Source organism: Brassica napus, chromosome C1 (assembly GCF_020379485.1).
Source record: "Brassica napus cultivar Da-Ae chromosome C1, Da-Ae, whole genome shotgun sequence".
Taxonomy (NCBI): Eukaryota; Viridiplantae; Streptophyta; class Magnoliopsida; order Brassicales; family Brassicaceae; genus Brassica; species Brassica napus.
Window position 1 is genome coordinate 39084072 of NC_063444.1, and position 20713 is coordinate 39104784.

General features: G+C 37.2%; 3 protein-coding genes across 4 annotated transcripts; 1 reads left to right on the forward strand and 2 right to left on the reverse strand.

The window, feature by feature from the left end:
• The first annotated feature begins 5630 nt into the window (after positions 1 to 5630).
• LOC106376916 (RNA-binding protein, mRNA-processing factor 2a) lies at positions 5631 to 8299 on the forward strand. Its single transcript, XM_013817047.3, has 9 exons — positions 5631 to 5893; positions 6174 to 6353; positions 6435 to 6510; positions 6639 to 6768; positions 6900 to 7014; positions 7236 to 7327; positions 7446 to 7515; positions 7603 to 7685; positions 7788 to 8299. Exons 1-9 carry the CDS (start codon positions 5732 to 5734, stop codon positions 7888 to 7890), a joined length of 1011 nt encoding a protein of 336 aa, XP_013672501.2. The 5' UTR covers positions 5631 to 5731; the 3' UTR covers positions 7891 to 8299.
• A 706-nt stretch (positions 8300 to 9005) lies between these two features.
• Positions 9006 to 9718, reverse strand: LOC106376917 (ATP synthase subunit epsilon, mitochondrial). Of its 2 annotated transcripts, XR_007317995.1 has the most exons (3): positions 9437 to 9716; positions 9132 to 9220; positions 9006 to 9042 (listed from the first exon to the last, which is right to left on the reverse strand). XR_007317995.1 is itself a non-coding variant. In XM_013817048.3 (2 exons), exons 1-2 carry the CDS (start codon positions 9618 to 9620, stop codon positions 9192 to 9194), a joined length of 213 nt encoding a protein of 70 aa, XP_013672502.2. In that variant the 5' UTR covers positions 9621 to 9718; the 3' UTR covers positions 9050 to 9191. The 2 variants fall into 2 exon arrangements, 1 of the variants encoding a protein (XP_013672502.2); XM_013817048.3 differs by lacking the exon at positions 9006 to 9042 and having other exon boundaries at positions 9050 to 9220; positions 9437 to 9718.
• A 5436-nt stretch (positions 9719 to 15154) lies between these two features.
• Positions 15155 to 16766, reverse strand: LOC106376915 (glutamyl-tRNA reductase-binding protein, chloroplastic). Its single transcript, XM_013817046.3, has 5 exons — positions 16319 to 16766; positions 16102 to 16182; positions 15878 to 15982; positions 15654 to 15803; positions 15155 to 15541 (listed from the first exon to the last, which is right to left on the reverse strand). The coding sequence occupies exons 1-5, from the start codon at positions 16703 to 16705 to the stop codon at positions 15293 to 15295; spliced, it is 972 nt and encodes a 323-aa protein (XP_013672500.2). The 5' UTR covers positions 16706 to 16766; the 3' UTR covers positions 15155 to 15292.
• Positions 16767 to 20713: the final 3947 nt, after the last annotated feature.

Here is a 20713-nt window from a genome sequence, read left to right on the forward strand (position 1 = left end):
ATCACGAGTACGAAGATCTTATCGACGATGCCACAGAGGAAGCTGTTGAAGACGAGTTTAATGAAAATGATGATGTTTCTAGTGATGACGAGAATGTCGATGTATCGGATTGATGTATTTGATTTTGTGTAAGGTAATGTGGGAGTTTGTTTTATAAATAAGATATTGAGATAATAAGTTAAGGAATGGGGTTTGGAATGGAAAGAATAGATTGAGGTGAAAGAATATATTGAGGTTAAAGGGTACATGGGTTTGGGGTTTGGAATATATGAAGTAGAAGATAAGGAAGATGGGGTTTGGGGTTTCGGATTTTAGGGATTTAAACATAATACTCGTTAATTTTTCATAAAAAAACGTGGAAATTACGACGAAATATAAAAATAAAGAACGCGGGGCTCGTTAATTCCACGTAAGTAGAAATCGTCGTAAAGCACTCGTAAGCCAACGAGGAAATAATGACGAAATAAAAAAAAAAAAAAGCGGGGCTCGTTAATTCCACGTAAGCGCAAATCGTCGTAAATACCTCGTAACCAAAAAAAAAAAAGCTGGCCTTGCTAATTCTTCGTAGAAAAAAAACTAGAAAAAAAAGAAGAGAAGAAAGATACAGGAATCACATGTGGCGAGACTTACGTAAGTCTAGCCCACATGTGTTCCAATATCTTCTTCTCCTCTTTTTTTTTCAAATATTTCTAATTTGAAAAACATTTTGCTGAGTTGTGTGATTTGAGATAGAGTGTGATTTGTGAGTTTGTGTGTGATTTGTGAGTTTGTATGTGGTTTGAGAAGGAAAGTTGCGGGTATTTATAGAAAAGCGGGGCTCGCTAATTCCTCGTAAAAGGTTGACTCGTAAATTCCACGTGAGCTTAATCGTCGTAAAAAACTCGTAAACCTAAATGCGGGCATTTGTAATTCTTCGCTACTTCCTCGTACAATAAAACACGGGCCTTTGTAATTCCTCGTAACTTTACGAGGAAATAACGAGGATAAGTACTCTTATATATACTCCCGAGCGCTCACTCTTTTTTTCCTCTCCACTTCCTCTCTATTTCGTAGCAATGGTAAGTCTCTCTAATTCTTCTCTAATTTGATTAGTTTAGGATAGATTAGGTGGTTAGTATAGGGAATTTAGATAGGTTTACGGGTTTTATGTTAATTAGTGTTGATTAGGTGGATAATGTAAGGAATTTTATTGTTGATGTTAATTTTAAAAATTAAATTTTTTTTCCAGGTTCGAAAGAACAGACTTACTGCCCATTACAGAGAGAAGTTCGGTGAGCCGGGTAGTCGTTTAGATCCGTCTTCTTCAGCTCTCGGTTCTTCTTCAGCTCCCGGTTCTTCGGGTCATGAGACTGTCCCCGAGACTCAGTCTTCTCAGAGAGTCTCTCGGTCTCCTTCTTCTAGTACACCATCGGTTCCTCTTGTGCCTCCTCCGATGGCTCCTCCGACGATGCCTCCTCATGTGCCTCCTCCGATGGCTCCTCCGGTGGCTCCTCCGATGCCCACCGATATTCATCCCGATTTGATGGTGCCTCAGAGTGCTCCTTACTCGCAGTACACTGTCGAGGACATTCTCCGTCTGCCAAGCAGAGAAGGTTTACCAGTCATCGACCCCGACCGACCGGACAGAACTTTGTGGTATGTTACATTAATTTTTTTATAACATTAAAAAATAATTTATATTTTAAATTTGTTTTTTCCAGGTTTGGGGTTGACGGATGTCTTGCATCGAACGTAACCGACACGATCAAATGTTACTTCTCCATGCCACATCCGAACTGGAGTAAGACACCTCGCTACGTCAGAAAGACATGGTTCAAAATTTACGCTGTAAGTTTCTATTAATTAATTATATATACTTTAATTTTTCATGATTTATATATATTTCTTTTTAAAAAACTAATTATTAATTTAATTATTTCCACAAATATCATTGGGCCTTGGGGGTCATTGAGAAGGTGAGGAAAGCGTTTAACGCGAAGGCGAAAGTTCGCTTGTTGGACACGGTCTCCAACTGGAAGGGTGACTAGATCGTGAAGGGGTATGAGCGTGGCAAACCCGCTGAGCTCACCACGGATGTGTGGGATGGCCTCATCCGTTATTGGCGTCTTCCTGATTCCATTAGAATCGCCCAGTCTTGCTCTAACACCCGTAACACGGTCGATGAGCACGGGAACGGGCCGATGCTTCACATTACGGACCAAAAACCTCACGCCGGTGTCCGTATGGAAATGGTAATTAAATATTTTATTAAATAATTTTTTTCAATATATATATTTTTATTCTGACTTTCTTAAATTTTTTTTAGGCCAAAGAGACGGGACATCTCCCGTCTCTTATGAAACTTTCCGAGAGGACCCACAAGAACAAGGCGGACGTATTTGTAGATGGCAAGTCCGAGCAAATCTACAACGACGTGGTTGCCAGGGTTGAAGACCGCCAGACCCAGCTGACCCAGCTGTCTACCGACGGATTACCCGTCACCTTATCCACACTTGAATTGGATAAGATTTACGAGGAGGTAAATTTTCTAAAATTTATTTATTTTATTATTCATTTAATTTAACTTTAAAGTTTTACTAACAATATTTATTTTTTGTTTTTAAGGTTGTCCCTAAAAAAAGGGACGGACGTTGGGGATTGGTTCCGTCAACGATGTTCCGAGAGCAACATCATCTTATGGTCAGCGACGGGATGATGAAGTCACTCAGCTGCGTAACGAGTTGGCATCGACGCAATCTGCGTTCACAGCTCGTGTGGGTGGACTCGAGGGCTTCTTGAACTTTATAGCGGCCACAAATCCGGAAAGGGAGACCATGTTGAGGAACATGCGACGACAAAATCCCATTCCAGGCGAGGGACCATCCGAGGACACACATGCCGAGGAGGATGTAGACAGGATGAGTGATGAATTCCTCCGGGCGATGCACGACTCTTAGTTCTTTTTTTCCCGTGGTTGTATTATAAATTTAAAACTTATTTATATATAAAATATTTACGTATTTATTTATTTTTTAAATTTTAATTTTATTACTAAATTAAATAATTTTAAATATTTTTAAATTTGTTAAATAATAAAACGAAGTAGATTCGTAGCTAATCTACGAATTATTTACGTTGAACATTTACGAGGAAATCACGAGAAATGTTAAACGAGTATTTTACGAGGAAATACTTTCAAGGTATTTACGTGAAAATTACGAGGAAAAAATTTCAAGGTAATTACGTGAATTTTACAAGGAAATACTTTCGAGATATGTACGTATCGTTTACGAGGAAATGCTTTCGTGGTATTTACGAGGAACGGTAGCGACATTCTTACGTGGACTGTCTACGTGGTCTTTACGACGATTTGTTTTCTTCGTTTTTACGACGAAATGGTTTTCTCGCTATTTTACGACGAATTAGCGAGAAAATATGCGTTACGACGAACGTATAACGACGAACCCCGTTTTCTCGCTAATTCTTCGTAAACTCTATTTTACGACGAACTCACGAGGAAAACCGCCGTCGTTAAACTTATGTTTTCTTGTAGTGAGATGATCAAGCTGACAATAGATAACTAAGCAAGAAACAAAAGCTTAAAGATCCTAAAGAGATCACATGGAACTGGATGATCAACACAAGTTTGAAAGAAGATTTGGTTGTCTCAGACCCGGTCCTGAACATATGCTGGAGGCACCTTTGCACAGGGCCCCCACTACAATTTTTGGTTTTTTTAGTTTAGATTAAATCCCTTTTCAAAAAAAAATATTTTAACTAAAAGACCCCAAATTTGTCTCAGTTCAAAGCATATTATATTATTGAGACGGGCCTGGATTGCCCATGCCAAGAAGGCAATTAAACAATCTGAACTGGATTGCCAAGACTCCAACAGCTTGTAGTATTGTTCAGAGTTAATTTCTGCATATTTTGATTTGAATCATGGTTTCTGTGGACATGACATGCCTAACGATGTCTGGAAGGAGTGTGTGCATAACAATGCTTAATGTGCTGGACATTCTTGCCAAGCATAATAACATCGTCGGTTGAACCTGGTGAGGATGAAACTTGTATACCAGAAGAATATTACGATGTAACAGTTGGGGTATGGGGAAATCTTGTTGCTTTTCCAGCACTGAATATTTCAAGTTTGCAGTCCTCATACAAGTGAGTATGTGGAGAGATGAGCAGATGTTCAAAACATTCAGGACTAGGTTAAAGTAAATGGACTGGTGAGACTACAAAGCTGCTGCCAATGAGGAAACTAGTGGAAGTATATAACATTATCTACAAACATGAAGATGAAGCCCGTGCAATGTTATGTGACTGATTGCATATGACTATATGAGTCATCTGCAGGACAATATTCAGCACATGGACATCTCAAAACAGATCCGATGATGGAAAGTAGACGACATATGTCATACCACATGCACATTAACCCTGAGCTACTGGATGTTATTTATCTCATCTCATCTCTTCCATGCTACTAGAGGTCCCTAATGCAAGGTGATTAGCAAGGTTTACGTGTCACCTGCTCAAGCTTAGTGAGAAACAAGCATTCACTGCTCCTCCTTAGAACATGTGTGGCCATGTCATGGCTAGGCCTAGTCATAGCAGCAACTCGAGCTCTCACCAAAAGAGACTTTCAAAATTTTTATTCTCGGAGACTTACTTGTTCACATACTCTGCCTCATTTGAGTCCCTAAATCTAGATAAGCTTGTCCATATGTTTGATCTCTCTTGGAACCAAGTTCAGAGCATCATCAGCAAAATGATGGCCAATAAATAGCTCCATGCAAGCAGAGACCAACCTACACGTTGCATCGTATTCCACAATGTCCAGCAAAACATGATTTTTTTTCATAAAGATATTACATCTTTAATCTCATTAAAGAAAACAAATTAATTATATGTTTTGGTTCCTTCTACTTTATACGTATCTTGTTTTTTTATTGTTTGAGATTCGATCCTAATCAAAGAAACATATAATTGTGTTGGCTCTGTACTGAATGATTCCTAACACTCAATCACCATGTGAATAAAGAATAACCTTTTCAATCTTAATATATGAAACAACTGCTGCAATAGAGATCCCCTAAAACTTTACGACATCAATAAGTGAGTGCACCTCTTCTAAGTGAGAAATTTAACCAACACGCACGCTTTTTCTGTTAAGTGATTTCAGTAAAACACATACTGAGAGCCGATTTTCTTATTGCATTATGATGTTCAAGAATATATTCGAGATTATGCAGGATTATACACTAGAGGACCTGAAAGAGTTACGGTTTAAAAACTGGATATAGGTTGGAATCTGATGATTCATACATAAACACGCGTAGATATGAAAGTATACACAGGTATCTCACCTTGATGTTTTCAGGAACATGCTAATCCTAAGATTATGAAGCTTTTTAATAGATTTAATATCAAAACAGCAACATCAATATCATTATATTCACATTCACCTAATCACTTAATCAGTATTCACTCTCAATGGGCCAAATTGTAAGATCGGATAACTGGAGACATTTTTTGAAATATTTTTGGTTTTAGCCGACTAAAATAGAACAAAATTTCAATTCAGCCCACTAGGCTCATCACGTGCGAAGCATGTGACTTACTTAGGAAAACAAGTCTAGGAACACTTGTCCTTCGTTAATTCTTCCGCCGAGCAAATCGCTCTCTCTCTCTCTCTCTCTCTCTCTCTCTCCTCTTAGGGTTTCCTTTCTCTCTCTCTCTCCATCGCATGGCCGGCGCCGGAATCCACCCTTACCACCAGCAGTGGCCGCCTACAGGAGCTCCGCCTCCTCCGTCCGCAGTATCATCAGCTCCTCCACCACATCCCCCGCCTGTACATCATCATCACCCTCCTCCCCCTGGTTTAGCTGATCGTCCTCCTTATGACGAGGTCACAACTCTCTCTCTCTCTTTCTATCTATGTTTTGGTAGTTTTTGTGATATGTTGTTAAGACAAGCTTTCTTGATGTTGTTAAGACCAGATTTCTTGATGTTGTTAAGACCAGCTTTCTTGATCTTGTTTCAAGTTGAGATTTTTCTTTAATTTGCGTGCTGTTATTTATTTCAATTTCTGAATATGATGGACATGGTTTATGTATTACTTGTTTTATCGATTGATTTGATTTGGGATATATGTATATTCTTACACGAGTTTGAATCTGTTGTTTCAGCTTCGGACAATCTTCATCGCGGGGCTTCCCGATGATGTGAAAGAGAGAGAGCTTCTGAACCTCTTAAGATGGTTGCCAGGTTATGAGGCTTCTCAGGTGAACTTCAAGGGAGAGAAGCCCATGGGTTTTGCTCTCTTCTCCACTGCACAGTTTGCATTGGCTGCCAGAGATGCCCTTCAGGTCTGTTTTACTTGTTGTCTCTAATCCTTACCCCCCTCCCCCTTTCAGTTTATGATGATGTATGTTGTTTTTGGCATGTAGCATCTGGTGTTTGATGCGGAGTCAAAGTCTGTGTTACACGCAGAGATGGCCAAGAAGAATCTCTTTGTTAAAAGAGGTTAGCTTAAACTTTAATGATCACCTTACTGAAGCTTGTTTGATACAGTTTTTTTGTGCATTTATACGAAAATCCTACCTACTTTCTTTGGTACTATCACCAAATCATATCTGTTGTTATTCTGTTAGGAATCGTTGGGGATTCAAATGCTTATGATCAAAGTAAGCGCCTAAGAACTGGTGGTGACTGCACACACTCTGTTTATAGTCCGTCTCCCTTCCACCCTCCACCACCTCAAGTTTGGGGTCCACCTCATGGGTGAGGCATTTTATTCTTCTTCATATATATAATTAATTTGAGATGTTATGTAAAACCTGGGAAGACGCTTTATTTTGGTATATTGTTTTCTGTTTAGTTGTTTATTTGACATCAAATACAATTTGATTCAGGTATTTATCACCCGCAGCTCCACCATATGATCCGTATGGAGGGTACCATGCTCCCCCTGTACCAATGCCTCCGTCTGCACCTATAGCAGCTCCTAGTTCTTATGTGCCTGTCCAGGTGAAGTTGCTTTTCTTTCATCATATTATTTATATAGTTTTGCTACTTTCTACCTGGCTTCCATGTGGCATTAGCTGTTTCTAAATCTAGATACGTTGTGAACTGCTCTGAGCTTGCTATAGCTTCTGATTGTTTGATAAATACTGTACCCATTTTGAGGTTTCCTAGCCCATGTTTGGTTGTCTTATATCTCATACTGTTTTCGATCGTTTTTATTGCAGAATGTTAAGGATAATCCTCCTTGCAATACCCTTTTTATTGGGAATCTCGGAGAGAATATAAACGAAGAAGAGTTGAGGAGCCTGTTGAGCGCGTGAGTATCTGTTTGCTTTGATGGCACTCCTTCAGTCCATTTCTTTCTTGAGATCTTTGCTTTTCTTTATCACTTTGCACTCACGAATCCTCTGCTCAACTGTACTTTCATCTTGCAGGCAGCCTGGTTTCAAGCAAATGAAAATTCTGAGACAAGAAAGGCATACTGTTTGCTTTATTGAATTCGAGGTTAGTTAGCTATCTGTGTGTATATGCACTTGGAAAACATTCTACAGCATATTGCTAAACGGTTCTATTTTTATTTTATTTTGTCAGGATGTGAATAGTGCCACAAACGTTCACCATAATTTGCAAGGTGCTGTCATTCCAAGCTCTGGTTCAGTTGGCATGAGGATCCAATATCCTTTGAAAAAATCACTTACTGTTGCCGTTTCTTTTATATTCCAATATGCTCAGTTACTTTTTCTAGTTCAGTTTGTTTCTTCTTAACCCAGTTATACGTTTTCCAAGAATCCATATGGGAAAAGGAAGGAAGGTGGCGGCCATTCTTTCTTTCCTTCTCCGAGCGCAAATGGAGCTCAAGGAGCCTTGACGTATCAGTAGGCCTTGAAGGGGGATGTACTCTCTTCTCTATCTCCCAACAACTGCACGAATAGGATGCATCTTGCAGGCAGTCTGCATTTGCATCCATTTCATTATCGACATTTATAAGCATCAGCATATGATGGATGCATATAGTGACATATTAGCTTTGCTACATGCATTTTCAAGTGTGGTTTTTAAATCTCTAGGAGTTGGGTTTACCTTTGTTTGTCTTCTTGATGCTTTAACGCATTTACGTTGTGGGATCCATTTTCGTAATTATGTTTACGCATTTACTTTGTGAAACTCCATTGCTATGTCACTACATTAGATCGTAGCATGTTGACATTCATCAAACATTGTTTCACTGCATGGCTAAAACATTGCTTCTTGCCATGTGATGGATGAATATAATGTGTTATCATCAACATATAACATGTGTCAGCTCGTATTAGCTTTGCTACATGCATTCTCATGTGTGGTTTTAAAAGTCTGTAGGAGTTTGGGTTTGCCATTTGGTTGTCTTGTTGCTGCTTTGTGGGATTCATTATGAAACTCTCATTTGATATGTTAGCTAGGCATTAACATAACATGAAGACATTCAGATACTTCGTTTTACGCATGGCCTATCACATCAATGACATAACGTTACATTTTGTTGAATGTGGCTCTAATGATGATCTCACGTCGGTGTCATTCTTCGTCTTTTCCCATCTTGATCATTCTCTCTTCTTAGGCTGATGAACACGCACATCCATTAGTTATTGAAACCGACAGATAAAATTTAGTTGAGATAGGCACTCCATTACATTGTAGATTTATAGCTGAGCAAATATATATAATATCCACCCCCCGGTCTGGCTTGGCCTTACGCAGGGGGAGTCAGGTTGGAATAGTATTTCACGGTCAAAAGGTGAGGTATTACTTATCTTGTGGCATCCAGGAACAGAGCTTGACACAGGACTTCCTAAGAACCAGCGTGGAGTCTTATTTATCATATTTGTCCAAAGAACCCATCTCTTCTCTTGCTGATGTCAGTGCCTTGTTGCTTTGGGCTAGTTTTTTTTCCATTGTGTTCTTCTTTCAGAACTCAAAATGGCCTTTGTTTTCTTATCAGATTTTGGGAAACTCGCAACTTAATCAAAGTCTTTGATTTTGAACCAATTTAGTATACAGCAAAAAAACAGAACCCCCATCATGTTCATCATTATTGATTGGAAAGTATCTTTCGTTACAGACAAAGGAAACAAAACATGAGTTACTCATCCATCACGAGAAGCAACACATCATAAAACTTGGAAACCATATCTTGATTCAAAGTCTCAAACTTCAGGTGCATCTGACCGCAAAACTGTTAACAAAGAACACGAAAAAAACATGAGTTCAAAAAAGACAAGTGCATTGTCTAAAGATTGAACAAATGTGAGCACACAAGACCTAAAGCTATCATTGTAATTGGTTTTAATTAAAGTCAAAACATTTATCATCTCCTAAGTAATCTTGCACACAAAGAAGAAGAAGAAGCTAGATCAAACTGGAAGGAGAGTGAAGAAGAAGAAGAAGAAACCTGGTTTCTCAGGCTTTCCGTCAGCCCATTTGGAGAGGGAGAAGTGAACCTTCTCGCGATTCATTGATTCCGCCTTGAAAGGTTCCCTTAGACATTTCCTCACCAGATTCGCGCAGATGTTTGAGTACGTTATATACGTCATCCCCGCTGCTCTCCAGAACGGAACCGCCGCGCTCGATGCCATTTGCTCTCTTTTTTTCGATCGGTCGAGACGATGAGATTGAGAAGAAGATCGAAAGCTATCTCAGAGATTTGCTGCAACTGAGAGAAGAAACCTAAATGATTCTGAGACCTAAAGTCAACCCCCTCAAAATCAATGTTGGCCCATTGGGCCTTTCTGAATTAACCCATGTAATTGAGTCTCTGAACCGTGACTAGTCAAGCTCTCTATCTTTACTTGTTCCGACTTCTGAGAATGAGCATTGTGAAGTTACATCTTTACTCAAAAGGTTTACACTGGCTTTTGAGTTTTGAGACAAAATTACGTGAACATTTTTATATACTTTTTTTTACTTCTTTTTAAAAAACACTAGATTTTAACCCGCACATCTCTGCGTATTTTTTTTCATTTTATAAATGTATTTGATATTACTACAAATGTTTTAGATATATAATTTTCATTTTATTATTATATATTGTGTAACTCTATAATATTGTTGTTTATATTTCTTATTCGATATTATTAATATATAGTGATTTGCTTAACATATTCTACTTGTTATTAATTTATATTACTTACGAATATATTTTCAAGTTAACTACAATAAAATAACAATATGAAATAATCAAATAGATAACTTCCTTCAAAATATGTTTCTTTTTTTTAATTCCCTTAATTTATACACTTTGTTATAATACATTTTTAAAATTTATTTATATTATAGAAAATAAATATGTTTAAGAAAATTTATATTTATGTGTTGTGTTTTAAAAAATATATACTTTAACATATACTATTTTAGTATTTTACATGATTTATAAGTAAAAATAATAGAGCCCTATTATTTTAGTAAATTTTATTGATATAGGATATTTTTTGGATGTTATGATATTAAGTTTTCTTTTTATTATTAATTAACATTTCAAAATATTAGATTGCTTTAATTTTTACTACATATATAGTTTTTTTTTCGTGGTGCATTTCAAAAAGTTATTCTTTATTATCTATGATTTTATCTTTTGTAAAATTTAAAATATTATCATTGTAAAATTTAAAATATTATCATTTTTATTTTGAATATTTATTATCAAAATTTTATATTTTGTCAAGAAAACTTTGAAAAATTACACTACTATTTTTGAATTTGGAAGATTACATGAATTTTGAATTTGTTTTTGTTACAAAATTAATACAATATTTTATAAAAAAAATATTTGAATTTTTGGTAATATTTTCTAAATTTTTCTCAACAGATTTTTTTATAATTAAAATTTGATTTTTCATTAATATTTTTAATGAATTACTAAAATTCCATAGTTTTCTAATAACATATTTTTTAATTGTATATGAACTAAAGGTTATTATATACTATTATATCTTGTATATAAAATTTTTAAACAATATATTGTTGAGAGTTTCAAAAAATTAAAAAAATAATATATAGTTGTAGATATAAAAGTTTAACATATGTTAATAAACTTATTTTTTGTATTAAAATAATATATAGTTTACGAATTTTATCCCATTTTAATGATGGGTAAAATTTTATTTAAATGAAACAATTTTAAAAAATAAAATTTGTTATAATTTGTCATGTTCAATTCATATAGCACTTTTATTTAAGTATATAATTTATAAAAAAAAACAGTATATAATTTTTATTTTCTTGTTTTATAATAAAATTTGAGTTAACATTAATTTATAACAATATTATATTACTAATTACAAAATTAATTAATATGTTATTTTATAAAAATATTTAAATTGCTAAGGATGACAAAAAAAATTTTTGCTAAGTAAGATTTTGTTAGATTCTTTCTCAAAATTTTTTGTTATAATTAGAAAAAATAAACTTCAAATTTATAGTTGATTGATTACTAATGTAAATAATCAAATATGTCATATTAACTAATTTTTTTAGTGGTTCTATTTTTTTTTTTTTTTTTTTTGACAACGAACGGTCATTCTATAACTCAAAGAACTTGAGATGGTCTGGGTAAACAGACCGGAATAGAACAATCAATGTAACAAAGCTTCCTATAAAAGGATCTAGCAGATTTAGCTAACGAATCAGATATTCCATTTTGTGCTCGTGGGATGTGAGAGATCTTGAATTCTGGAAAACATAGCTGGAGCGTCTTTATTGCCTCCAATTCAGTCGCGAAACTTGGCCAAGCTTGAGGTTCTCGTATCATTGCTATTAGGTCTTTGCAATCTGTTCCAAAGCTCTGACACGAAGAATGTAGAAGCATGCTCTCCATTGCCCACCTTAGTGCCTCCACTTCCGAATGCAAAGAAGTTTCTCTCCTACTTAAGTTGCGCATTCCCATAAGTTGTGTCTGTCCCAGACTATCCTTCCAGACCCATCCGCAGCCACTAAACTGTGCCATGGAAGTCCATGATCCATCCACCATATATATATTATCCAAGCTTATGGCTTGGAGTTCCTCATTGTGCAGCTCACGTGGGTTATCCGGTATCCTCTCATTGGCATTAGACCAAGCCTGGCATTCACTTTCAGCATATCTAACTAGTTCCATAGGGTCTCTGTCTATTCCTCTAAACAGTTTATCATTTCGGGCATTCCAGATATACCAGATTATCCAAGGATAAGGGTCTCTGTCAAGCTCTGGTGCATCAATGTTGTTCTTCCTCCAGAAGAGATAACCCATGTTGGCGTAAATACTTGTTAGAGGAAAGATGTCAGGAGCAGATGGTGTTGATGCTAGGGACCACACTTGCAGAGCTGGAGGGCATTCAAATATGGCATGAGTTACTGTTTCTTCTGATTCTCCACACCTTGGACAGTAGTTATCACATCTCATGTTTCGTCGTACTAGATTCTTTGTAACAGCAACTTGTCCAGTTATCAATTGCCACATAAGGTGACACATCTTCTGGGGTGCTTTTACCTTCCAAACAAAGGCTTGGAGTTTGGTGATGCTCGGTTCCAGGATCTCCTTATCTTCATCATTCCTCATTAGGTTCCGTGCTACCCAATATCCCGATTTAACTGTGTATTGGCCATTTTTGGTATAATTCCAGCAGAAGGAGTCTCTGTGGTGAGTTGAGCTTATGGCCAAACTCTTAATGAGGTGTATATCATCTGGATTGACATACTTTTCTAGTAATCCATCATCCCACTCCCTTGTTTCCCCATTAATGAGATCACTAACTCTCAAGTTTGGATGGAGGACTGGAGCAATAGGTCTTGCCGGCCTAGCTGGTGTAGTAGGGATCCAAGGATCCTCCCAAGCCCTAACCTCATATCCAGAATGAATTTTTTGTCTGATCCCCAAAAGTAGTAATTTTCGTGCCGCTGATATACTGGACCAGACGTAGGATGGGACACTCACAGAATGCAATCGTAACGGCGAGCTCATTCTATAATATCTTCCTCTCAATACTCGAGCTACCAACGAGTCGGGGAATTGGACTAGTCTCCATAGTTGTTTGGCTAGTAAAGCCAGGTTGAACTCATGGATCATACGGAAACCAATCCCGCCCTCTTCTCTTGGTAAACACATCTTCTCCCATTTAGCCCAATGAATCCCTCTCTTTGGTGGATTTGAGCTCCACCAGAATTGTGCAATGGCACTTGCGAGGTTCTCACATATCTCCAGCGGGAGCAAAAAGGTAGACATAACATATGTCGGGAGTGCTAACAGTATAGATTTTATCAAAACTTCCTTTCCTCCTTTTGATAGCCACCTCCCCCCGTCCATCCATTCACTCTATGCATTAATTTCTCCTTCAGGAACGCAAATAGCTTGCATTTAGATCCGCTGATATCTTCTGGGATTCCAAGATATGTTCCCATACCTCCCTCATTCTGTATCCCCAGTTTATCCTTGATTTCCTGTCTGAGATTTACACCTATCCTCTTACCAAAGAGTAAAGAGGATTTGTCAGAATTGATACACTGTCCTGATGCTTTCCCATATTTGCTGACTACTTTCATCATTTCTTCACATTCACGGGGCTCCGTCTTACAGAAGAACAGGCTATCATCAGCAAAGAGAAGGTGAGATACCGAGGGACACGCACGTGTAATACGCATCCCCGTTATCTTACCTTGATTCTCTGCATGATTAAGAAGGCTAACGAGCGCTTCCGTGCATAGAATAAAGAGGAAAGGAGACAAAGGATCTCCTTGACGTAAACCTCTGTTCGGGACTATATTTCCCCTTGGTTGCCCATTCATGAGCACCTTATATTTAACCGTAGTGATGCACCTCATTATCCAAGTGATCCAGACTTCAGAGAATCCCATCTTGCGCATAACTGCTTCAATGAATGACCACTCCATCCTATCGTTACTTTACTCATATCTGTCTTAATGGCCATCCTCTTATTTCTCCCGCTTGGTTTAGTTCTCAGCGCATGGAACATCTCTTGTGCAATCATAATATTGTTCGAGATCTGTCTTCCAGCAACAAAGGCTGACTGGGTTTCCGAAATTCGATCAGGTAAAACTTTCCTTAATCTCAGGCATAAGACCTTAGAGATTATCTTATAACTGACATTGCATAAGCTGATATGCCGAAATTGAGACATCACATTAGGTCTAGTCGTCTTAGGGATAAGACATATGTTTGTATCATTCAAACCATTCGCTACCTCTCCATGGAAAAGGAATTGATTAACCATATGAGTTAAATCCTCCTTTACGATGTCCCAAAATTTCTGATAGAAGAGAGCTGTCATCCCATCTGGGCCCGGTGCCTTTTCAGGGTGCATAGCAAAAAGGGTTAATTTAACTTCCCATTCAATAAACGGAGCAGCGAGATCATTATTAATTGATCCAGTAATGGTTGTAGATACCTCTGAAAGCGCTTCTTCTATCTCCTCTGGGTTAGAGGACTCAAAGATTTGCCTAAAGTAGCTAGTAGCAATGGCTACTAGTCCCTCCTCATCCTCCACAACATTCCCATCCTCCACAAGATTTGCCTAAAGATTTGTTTCTATTATGACTTGTTAACGGTAGATAAAAATAGGATTCTAAATTAATAGATTAGATAAGAGAGAAGACATATATGAAGTTCTTCAAGACTTTTATAAAACAAATTTAGAAAAATTAAACTATTACATAATCCCTTGTTTGATAATAGGTTCCAAACAGACCTGGTAGTAGAAAACAATGATGATACTTATAACAAATACTCGCAACGGCAAAAATGATGATATACTCATAACATTTAATAGGGTCAGGTGCCATATTTTGGCATCAACTAGTAAACAAACAATGGGTCTAACAACAATACTGAATGTTGACAAAAAAAAAAAAAAAAAACAACAACAATACTGAATAGAAACATTGTTGTCGCCTTCTGCAACATCTTCAAAAGGACTGGGACTTGCATTTTTATGATCTAATGAAACAATTATCTTAGCCTACCCGACAGCTCCTGAAAGACATGTAAAAAAGACATGTATGTGATCCCTAATCGAGAGATTGAACGCCCTATATTCATGATAGGATTCTTCCTAATAGTCGTCTTACTCGCAGTGCAATAATCTTTGTCAAGGAAAAATATAGGAAGAGGAAAATTGAAACAGGTACTAAACAAAATATATTAAGTGAGCACACGGCCCTATTACTCAGAACATATACTTATTCCAAGAGATACAACAGAGAGCCATTTCCCAATTTTAGCATCTAACTGGTAAACAACAAAAAGAAGTCAATAGTATCGTTACTGTCCTCCCTTGTGTGATGATGTAACTACTTGCTTCAGTAGCTTAACCTTGTTGAAATCTGCAGGACAATAGCTTTTCTCTACTTCCCAAGCAAGCTGTGACATTCCATTAAACGATGATTTTGCTCCCTTTTCATCTGTTACGTCCATTGGAAACGGTATCCTGACATCATATACACCTCGTGGAGACCATACTCGAAGGTCGAATCCAAGCCTATCCATCCATATCATCTTTGTCTCTGACACCTAACATTAGGCAGAGCAAGTATAGTTCTGAAACTTTTCACAATCCAACTAATCTGAAGTGAAACTAGCAGTTCTGCTCCTGAGATTGGTAAAAGACTGACTGTTTACTAACCACAAAGTCCAGATCAACGTATACGTTGCAGAAACGGAAGATGTCCTCCATGTTGTTGGCATTAATCTGGTTGACAATGTCCTCCGCAACATCACGGAGAGGATCAGGACTCGCTTTTTTATAATCTGATGACGCCACCCAAACACCATCCTGGAAAATTTTGTTTTAACATATTTTCACAACAAAAAGACATTCTTATTCTTTGATAAGAGACAAGGGTGTACCTCCATGAAGTCTTCAATTTGGAGTACACGGTCAACTGCTACAACATATAAACTGTCTTCCTCAACTTCTTCCCCAAACTTTTTCCTCCATGTAGCACTAACACGCTACCACAAAAGAAAAAACATAAAGACTTGGGTTCAGGTCAATCAAGAAAGCTTATCGTCTCCATAAAGAGAAAGAATCATACACAGAGGTGATGTTGGAGTGAGAGTGATTACACTACCTTTAGAGCATTATCGTCTCCAGGTCGAGCAATGCTACCTTGAATCGTACACTGAGGAGTCCTCAATCCACATTGCTCCAACTGATACACCAAAACACAATTTCACTTCATTCTTCAAAACAAAGGATCAAACTTACACACTTTTATAGAAGAAAGGATCAAACTTTCACATTTTTGACAGAAGAAAGGGAGTGAATTTAGGCAAATGATGATTGACCTGAACATGAAGGGAAGACCTTTTGTCGGGAGAGAAAGTGCGATTGAGGCAAAGAACAGGGGTGCCATCTTGTTCAACGGCGAAGCGAACTCCGACGCCGAGGGGCCAGCCGTCGTGGGACAAAGTGGAGAGAGTTCCGACGGAGGAAAGCTCCATGATGCTCCTCGAAACCTCCGCCGGGAAGGGCTTGTGGCTCGAAGCGGAGAGGTGATGGTTGGTGGCCGTCGACGGAGTGTCTGAAGCGGTGGAAACGGAGCATCGGAGGGAGATTGGAGGAGATGGGTATCGTTTTGGAGTGACGAATCCGCGTTTGTCGATGGGTTTCGTGAAATTCGGAGATGGGAGGAGGTTGAAGAGAGCGGAGGATTGGGTTTGGAGGAGCTTCATTTTTTTATTGCTCAGGGAGAGAGACACAATGGACGGACGGACTCTTGTGTAGGAAAAGAAAAAGATAATACTTCAAAATTGTTATAAATCATTAACTGGATGGCCCATAACCAATGACCAAGACAAAGTCCAAATCGTGGTCAAAGGAGGAGAGAGAGAGGCGGTCGTCTGAAAAGAAAGAGACGGTCGGTTTAGACCGTCTTAGTCTTAAGACGTTTTCCTTTTCTGTTTTAGATCTTTTCCTATTTTATGTTGTATTAGTTTTTGGATAATTTCATTTTTCCTATACTTTGTAATTCTTATATAAGGAACTTCTATTGTTAATTAATAAAACACACAGAAATATTCGGTTTCTAAACTCTCTAATTACGGCTATCAATGTATAGTGCGGTTGACATGCGGGAAGGACTGGACCGCAATTAATGTTACCATTCAACACAAATATTTAGATGTGTTTAAGCTGAAAATTAAATAATATAAAAATCAAGTAAAACGCAGGCGGTTCGCATTATATAAGAAAATCAGTGGAACGCCATGCAAACTTTAACCACAGCAAATGAGATGTGTTTCAACGTGCGGTTCTTTATTAATTGTTTTTCATCAATAATAAAATATTTCTAAAATTGTACAAATTAACACATTATTTAGAGCACATTAAAATTGTTTTATTATAGTGTCGTTAAGAGGTTATATTATTGTAAATAAATTATTTTTATTCTATACATATATCTACTATATTTCTATATTATCTTTACTTATTTACTTAATTTTATTTTGTCTATATAATTATAAATATGTTTCACTCAATTACATCAATACTACTTTTCGGTTTACTTTTAGTTGGTTCTTTCGTTTCTTCGGTTCTAGAGCTTTAGGATCCGTTTGGTATTTAGAAAGTTTGGTTCGGTTTCGGTTCGATTTGGATAACAAAGTTGAGAATCTGCTTATATCCAAAGTTATTTCGGATCACATTCGGTTAGGATTTTAAAAAAAACATATTACAGATAATATTATTATTAGGTATTTTGATTTCTAAATAATATTTTTTAATTATTAGAATATTATAAAAGCAAATATAGTTAATATTTATCAATATATAAACTATTATAAAAATTCACATACCTATTCGGATCTCGATTCAGTTCTGGTTCAGTTTTTCGTTCGGTTCTAGCTTTCTGAACAAATGTTTGAATGGTGTTTTGATATAAACTTTTACGTTTTCTATTTTAAATAACAAATTTAATTAATTTTATTAAGTTTCTCTTATACAAACCGTTGGGATGTCACTATTTCCAGATTTATAGAATTGAACTGTTGGGATGTCACTATTTCCAGTTATTTATTTTATACATTCAGTACTATTTAGTGTATAAACACCATTCAAGCATTTTGATATAAACTTTTACGTTTTCTATTTTAAATAACAAATTTTATTAATTTTATTAAGTTTCTCTTATACAAACCGCAATTAAACACCATTCAAACATTTGTCCCGCACTTTTTATTATTTTGGTCACCATTCACATATTTCTTAAACCGCTTTTATTAGATGAACCGCACTTGTCCCGCAGTATGCGTTTTTCTAACACAAACCGCTCTTAAACCGCACCGCACTAATCAATCCGCTTGCTCCGCACCGCCCAACCCGCTGTTACCATTCGGAGCCTACAACACGTTATCAGCACGATAGACTCCAAAACCCTGAGACAAAACCTAACCTAAAATCCGTCACAACATAAACCCTAAAACAGGCGCAACTTAAAATCGATCTATCTCTCAAACCCAGAGGAACCAGACGACGATCCACATATCAAATTGAAGCTCTTGACGAGACGAATCCATCAGCGCAAACCGTTCGTCGATCCAATCTCAGATGCGCCCACACTCGCAGAAACAATACTCGGCGCCGTCTTGGTCTTTTGGAATCCTAATTCCGAAAAAACCCCAAATTGTTCTTGCTTGCGTTTCAGCTTACAAACACCCGATCAGCTCCAGCCCTAAGGTGTTCCTGATCCTAGACAACCTCAGTTTCCAGTTCACATCACAGCCAGCTTGAGTTCCCAATCAACCCGCTCGCGAACTCAAGAAGAAGACGCGTCCGACGTCCTCGGCGCACATCCGCGACCAGACGCCAAACCATCCGATCCCGATCAGACGCGTCTCGCCTCAGCACGCGACCGTTCCAGCTCGTCCCATCTCGTGTCCGTTCGAGGTTTTCTTGGTGGTCCGGGTTCTACAGTCTGCAAAACAAAGGTAATCCTAATTCTGAGAACATGAATTGAACATGGTTGTTTTGTAAAGATTGAAACCCTAAAATCAGAACTCTAAAGATGAAAGCCATAGGAAAAATAGATCAAACCCTAAAGAGTAAATCAGAGCTCGAATAAGTCCGATCTCCTAAACCATAATTCGAGATTGGTCCATTGATCAATTAAAATCAAAGTCTTAATGATTTTGAATCTCAAATCAAATCCCCTTGATCAAAGATCAAAGTTTTTCGAAATCCCCTAAAAACCCTAATTTTGGAAAATCGGTTTTAAAATGTTTGATTTGAACTTTGATTGTTTGATCACCTAGAGCTATTGATAGGATTGTTTAAATTCGAATCTAAATCACTCAAACTGAAACCCTAAAAAGTTTAAATTCGGTTTTAAAATGTCATTGTTTGATGATTGATGATCTGAGATGTTAGGATTGATAGATTGATTAATAGATTTAATCTCAAGATTCGAAATCCTTAAGGCCTTGAAACCCTTAATCTTGATTGATATTCCTAAAGGCCTTGAAACCTTAAATCTCTCATTACTTAAAGATTGAAAGATTGATTTAAAGAATTTACATATTGAATGAGAGTTAGGTTGCTAGATCGTTTAATTCTAAAACTTAATACAACTAAGAAATATAATTGAATCTAGATCCTGTTTTGTATATGGCTGTGTGGCCTAATGCATTGCTCACACTTGCGGCCTTGTGCCCTTGATTGATTAAAAGCTGTGTGGCTTAGTGAATATCAAAGTGACCGTGTGGTCTAGTAGCCGAATGGTTATATAAACCAAATTGCATTATGATCCGATCCTTAAGATCGTTGTATCACATAATAGTCGTGAGGTACAAACATCACAATGCAAAATCCATATGGCCTAAGCATCACATTGCAAAGCCGTGTGGCTTAAGCTTCATAAATAGACTTATGAAATCATGTGCATTGATTATTTAAATTGGTTGCAAGAATTCTAAATCATGAATTTATTGATGATTTCAGATGTCGAGATTTGAGCCTTCGGATTATGCTGCCCTAGATATCTCTGGAGATAATTATCCAGAATGGGAAATAAACACTTCAATTGCCCTGAAGTCTAGACAACTCGGGAAATGTATCATTGAAAGAAATGATGAAATTGAAAGTGAAAAGCATAGAGCCATAACAATTATGCGCTATCATCTCACTGAGGAACTAAGAAATAAGTATGAAGATATTGAGGATCCTTATGATCTTTGGATAAAACTAAAATCCATATAGTCAATGGAATTATGGCGAAAAGCTATGAATGATTGGAAGATACTCAGATTCCAGGATTTTAAATCCGTGGAAGAATACGATTCTGCTCTAATGAAAATCGTCCATAGTCTTGAACTATGTGATGAAGTGGTTACAGATAATGATCTACTGTATAAAACATATTCCACATTCCATCCAAAGGATCGGTTGCTATCATATACAGCTAAGGTTTTCACAACCTATAATGACCTATTGTCATACCTATTGGCAACTGAGCAAAGAAAGCAGAAAGTTAAAGATACCATTGACAGATTTGAGAAACTTCAGAAAAGATGCATTGAGCAACAAAACAGTGAGATGAGATATCCTGAGGCATTGGATCAGGATGAATCCAAGAAAGCCGTGTGTAGTAATATAGATTGTGAGGCCGGCTTATACATTGACTAAAGAAAGATCTCGACATGATAATTTTATTTTAAGTCTATGATTTTGTGATTTGCTTTTGACCT

What these genes read in the sequence shown, in the direction of transcription:
- LOC106376916 (XM_013817047.3), top strand. Translation starts at nt 5,732, where the DNA reads ATGGCCGGCGCCGGAATCCACCCTTACCACCAGCAGTGGCCGCCTACA. An exon ending in CTGCCAGAGATGCCCTTCAG is followed by an intron (nt 6,354 to 6,434) that starts GTCTGTTTTACT and finishes TTTGGCATGTAG; the next exon opens with CATCTGGTGTTTGATGCGGA. An exon ending in GAATCTCTTTGTTAAAAGAG is followed by an intron (nt 6,511 to 6,638) that starts GTTAGCTTAAAC and finishes TTATTCTGTTAG; the next exon opens with GAATCGTTGGGGATTCAAAT.
- LOC106376917 (XM_013817048.3), bottom strand. Translation starts at nt 9,620, where the DNA reads ATGGCATCGAGCGCGGCGGTTCCGTTCTGGAGAGCAGCGGGGATGACG. An exon ending in CGGAAAGCCTGAGAAACCAG is followed by an intron (nt 9,221 to 9,436) that starts GTTTCTTCTTCT and finishes CTTTGTTAACAG; the next exon opens with TTTTGCGGTCAGATGCACCT.
- LOC106376915 (XM_013817046.3), bottom strand. Translation starts at nt 16,705, where the DNA reads ATGAAGCTCCTCCAAACCCAATCCTCCGCTCTCTTCAACCTCCTCCCA. An exon ending in GGTCTTCCCTTCATGTTCAG is followed by an intron (nt 16,183 to 16,318) that starts GTCAATCATCAT and finishes TTGGTGTATCAG; the next exon opens with TTGGAGCAATGTGGATTGAG. An exon ending in ACGTTGATCTGGACTTTGTG is followed by an intron (nt 15,542 to 15,653) that starts GTTAGTAAACAG and finishes GCCTAATGTTAG; the next exon opens with GTGTCAGAGACAAAGATGAT.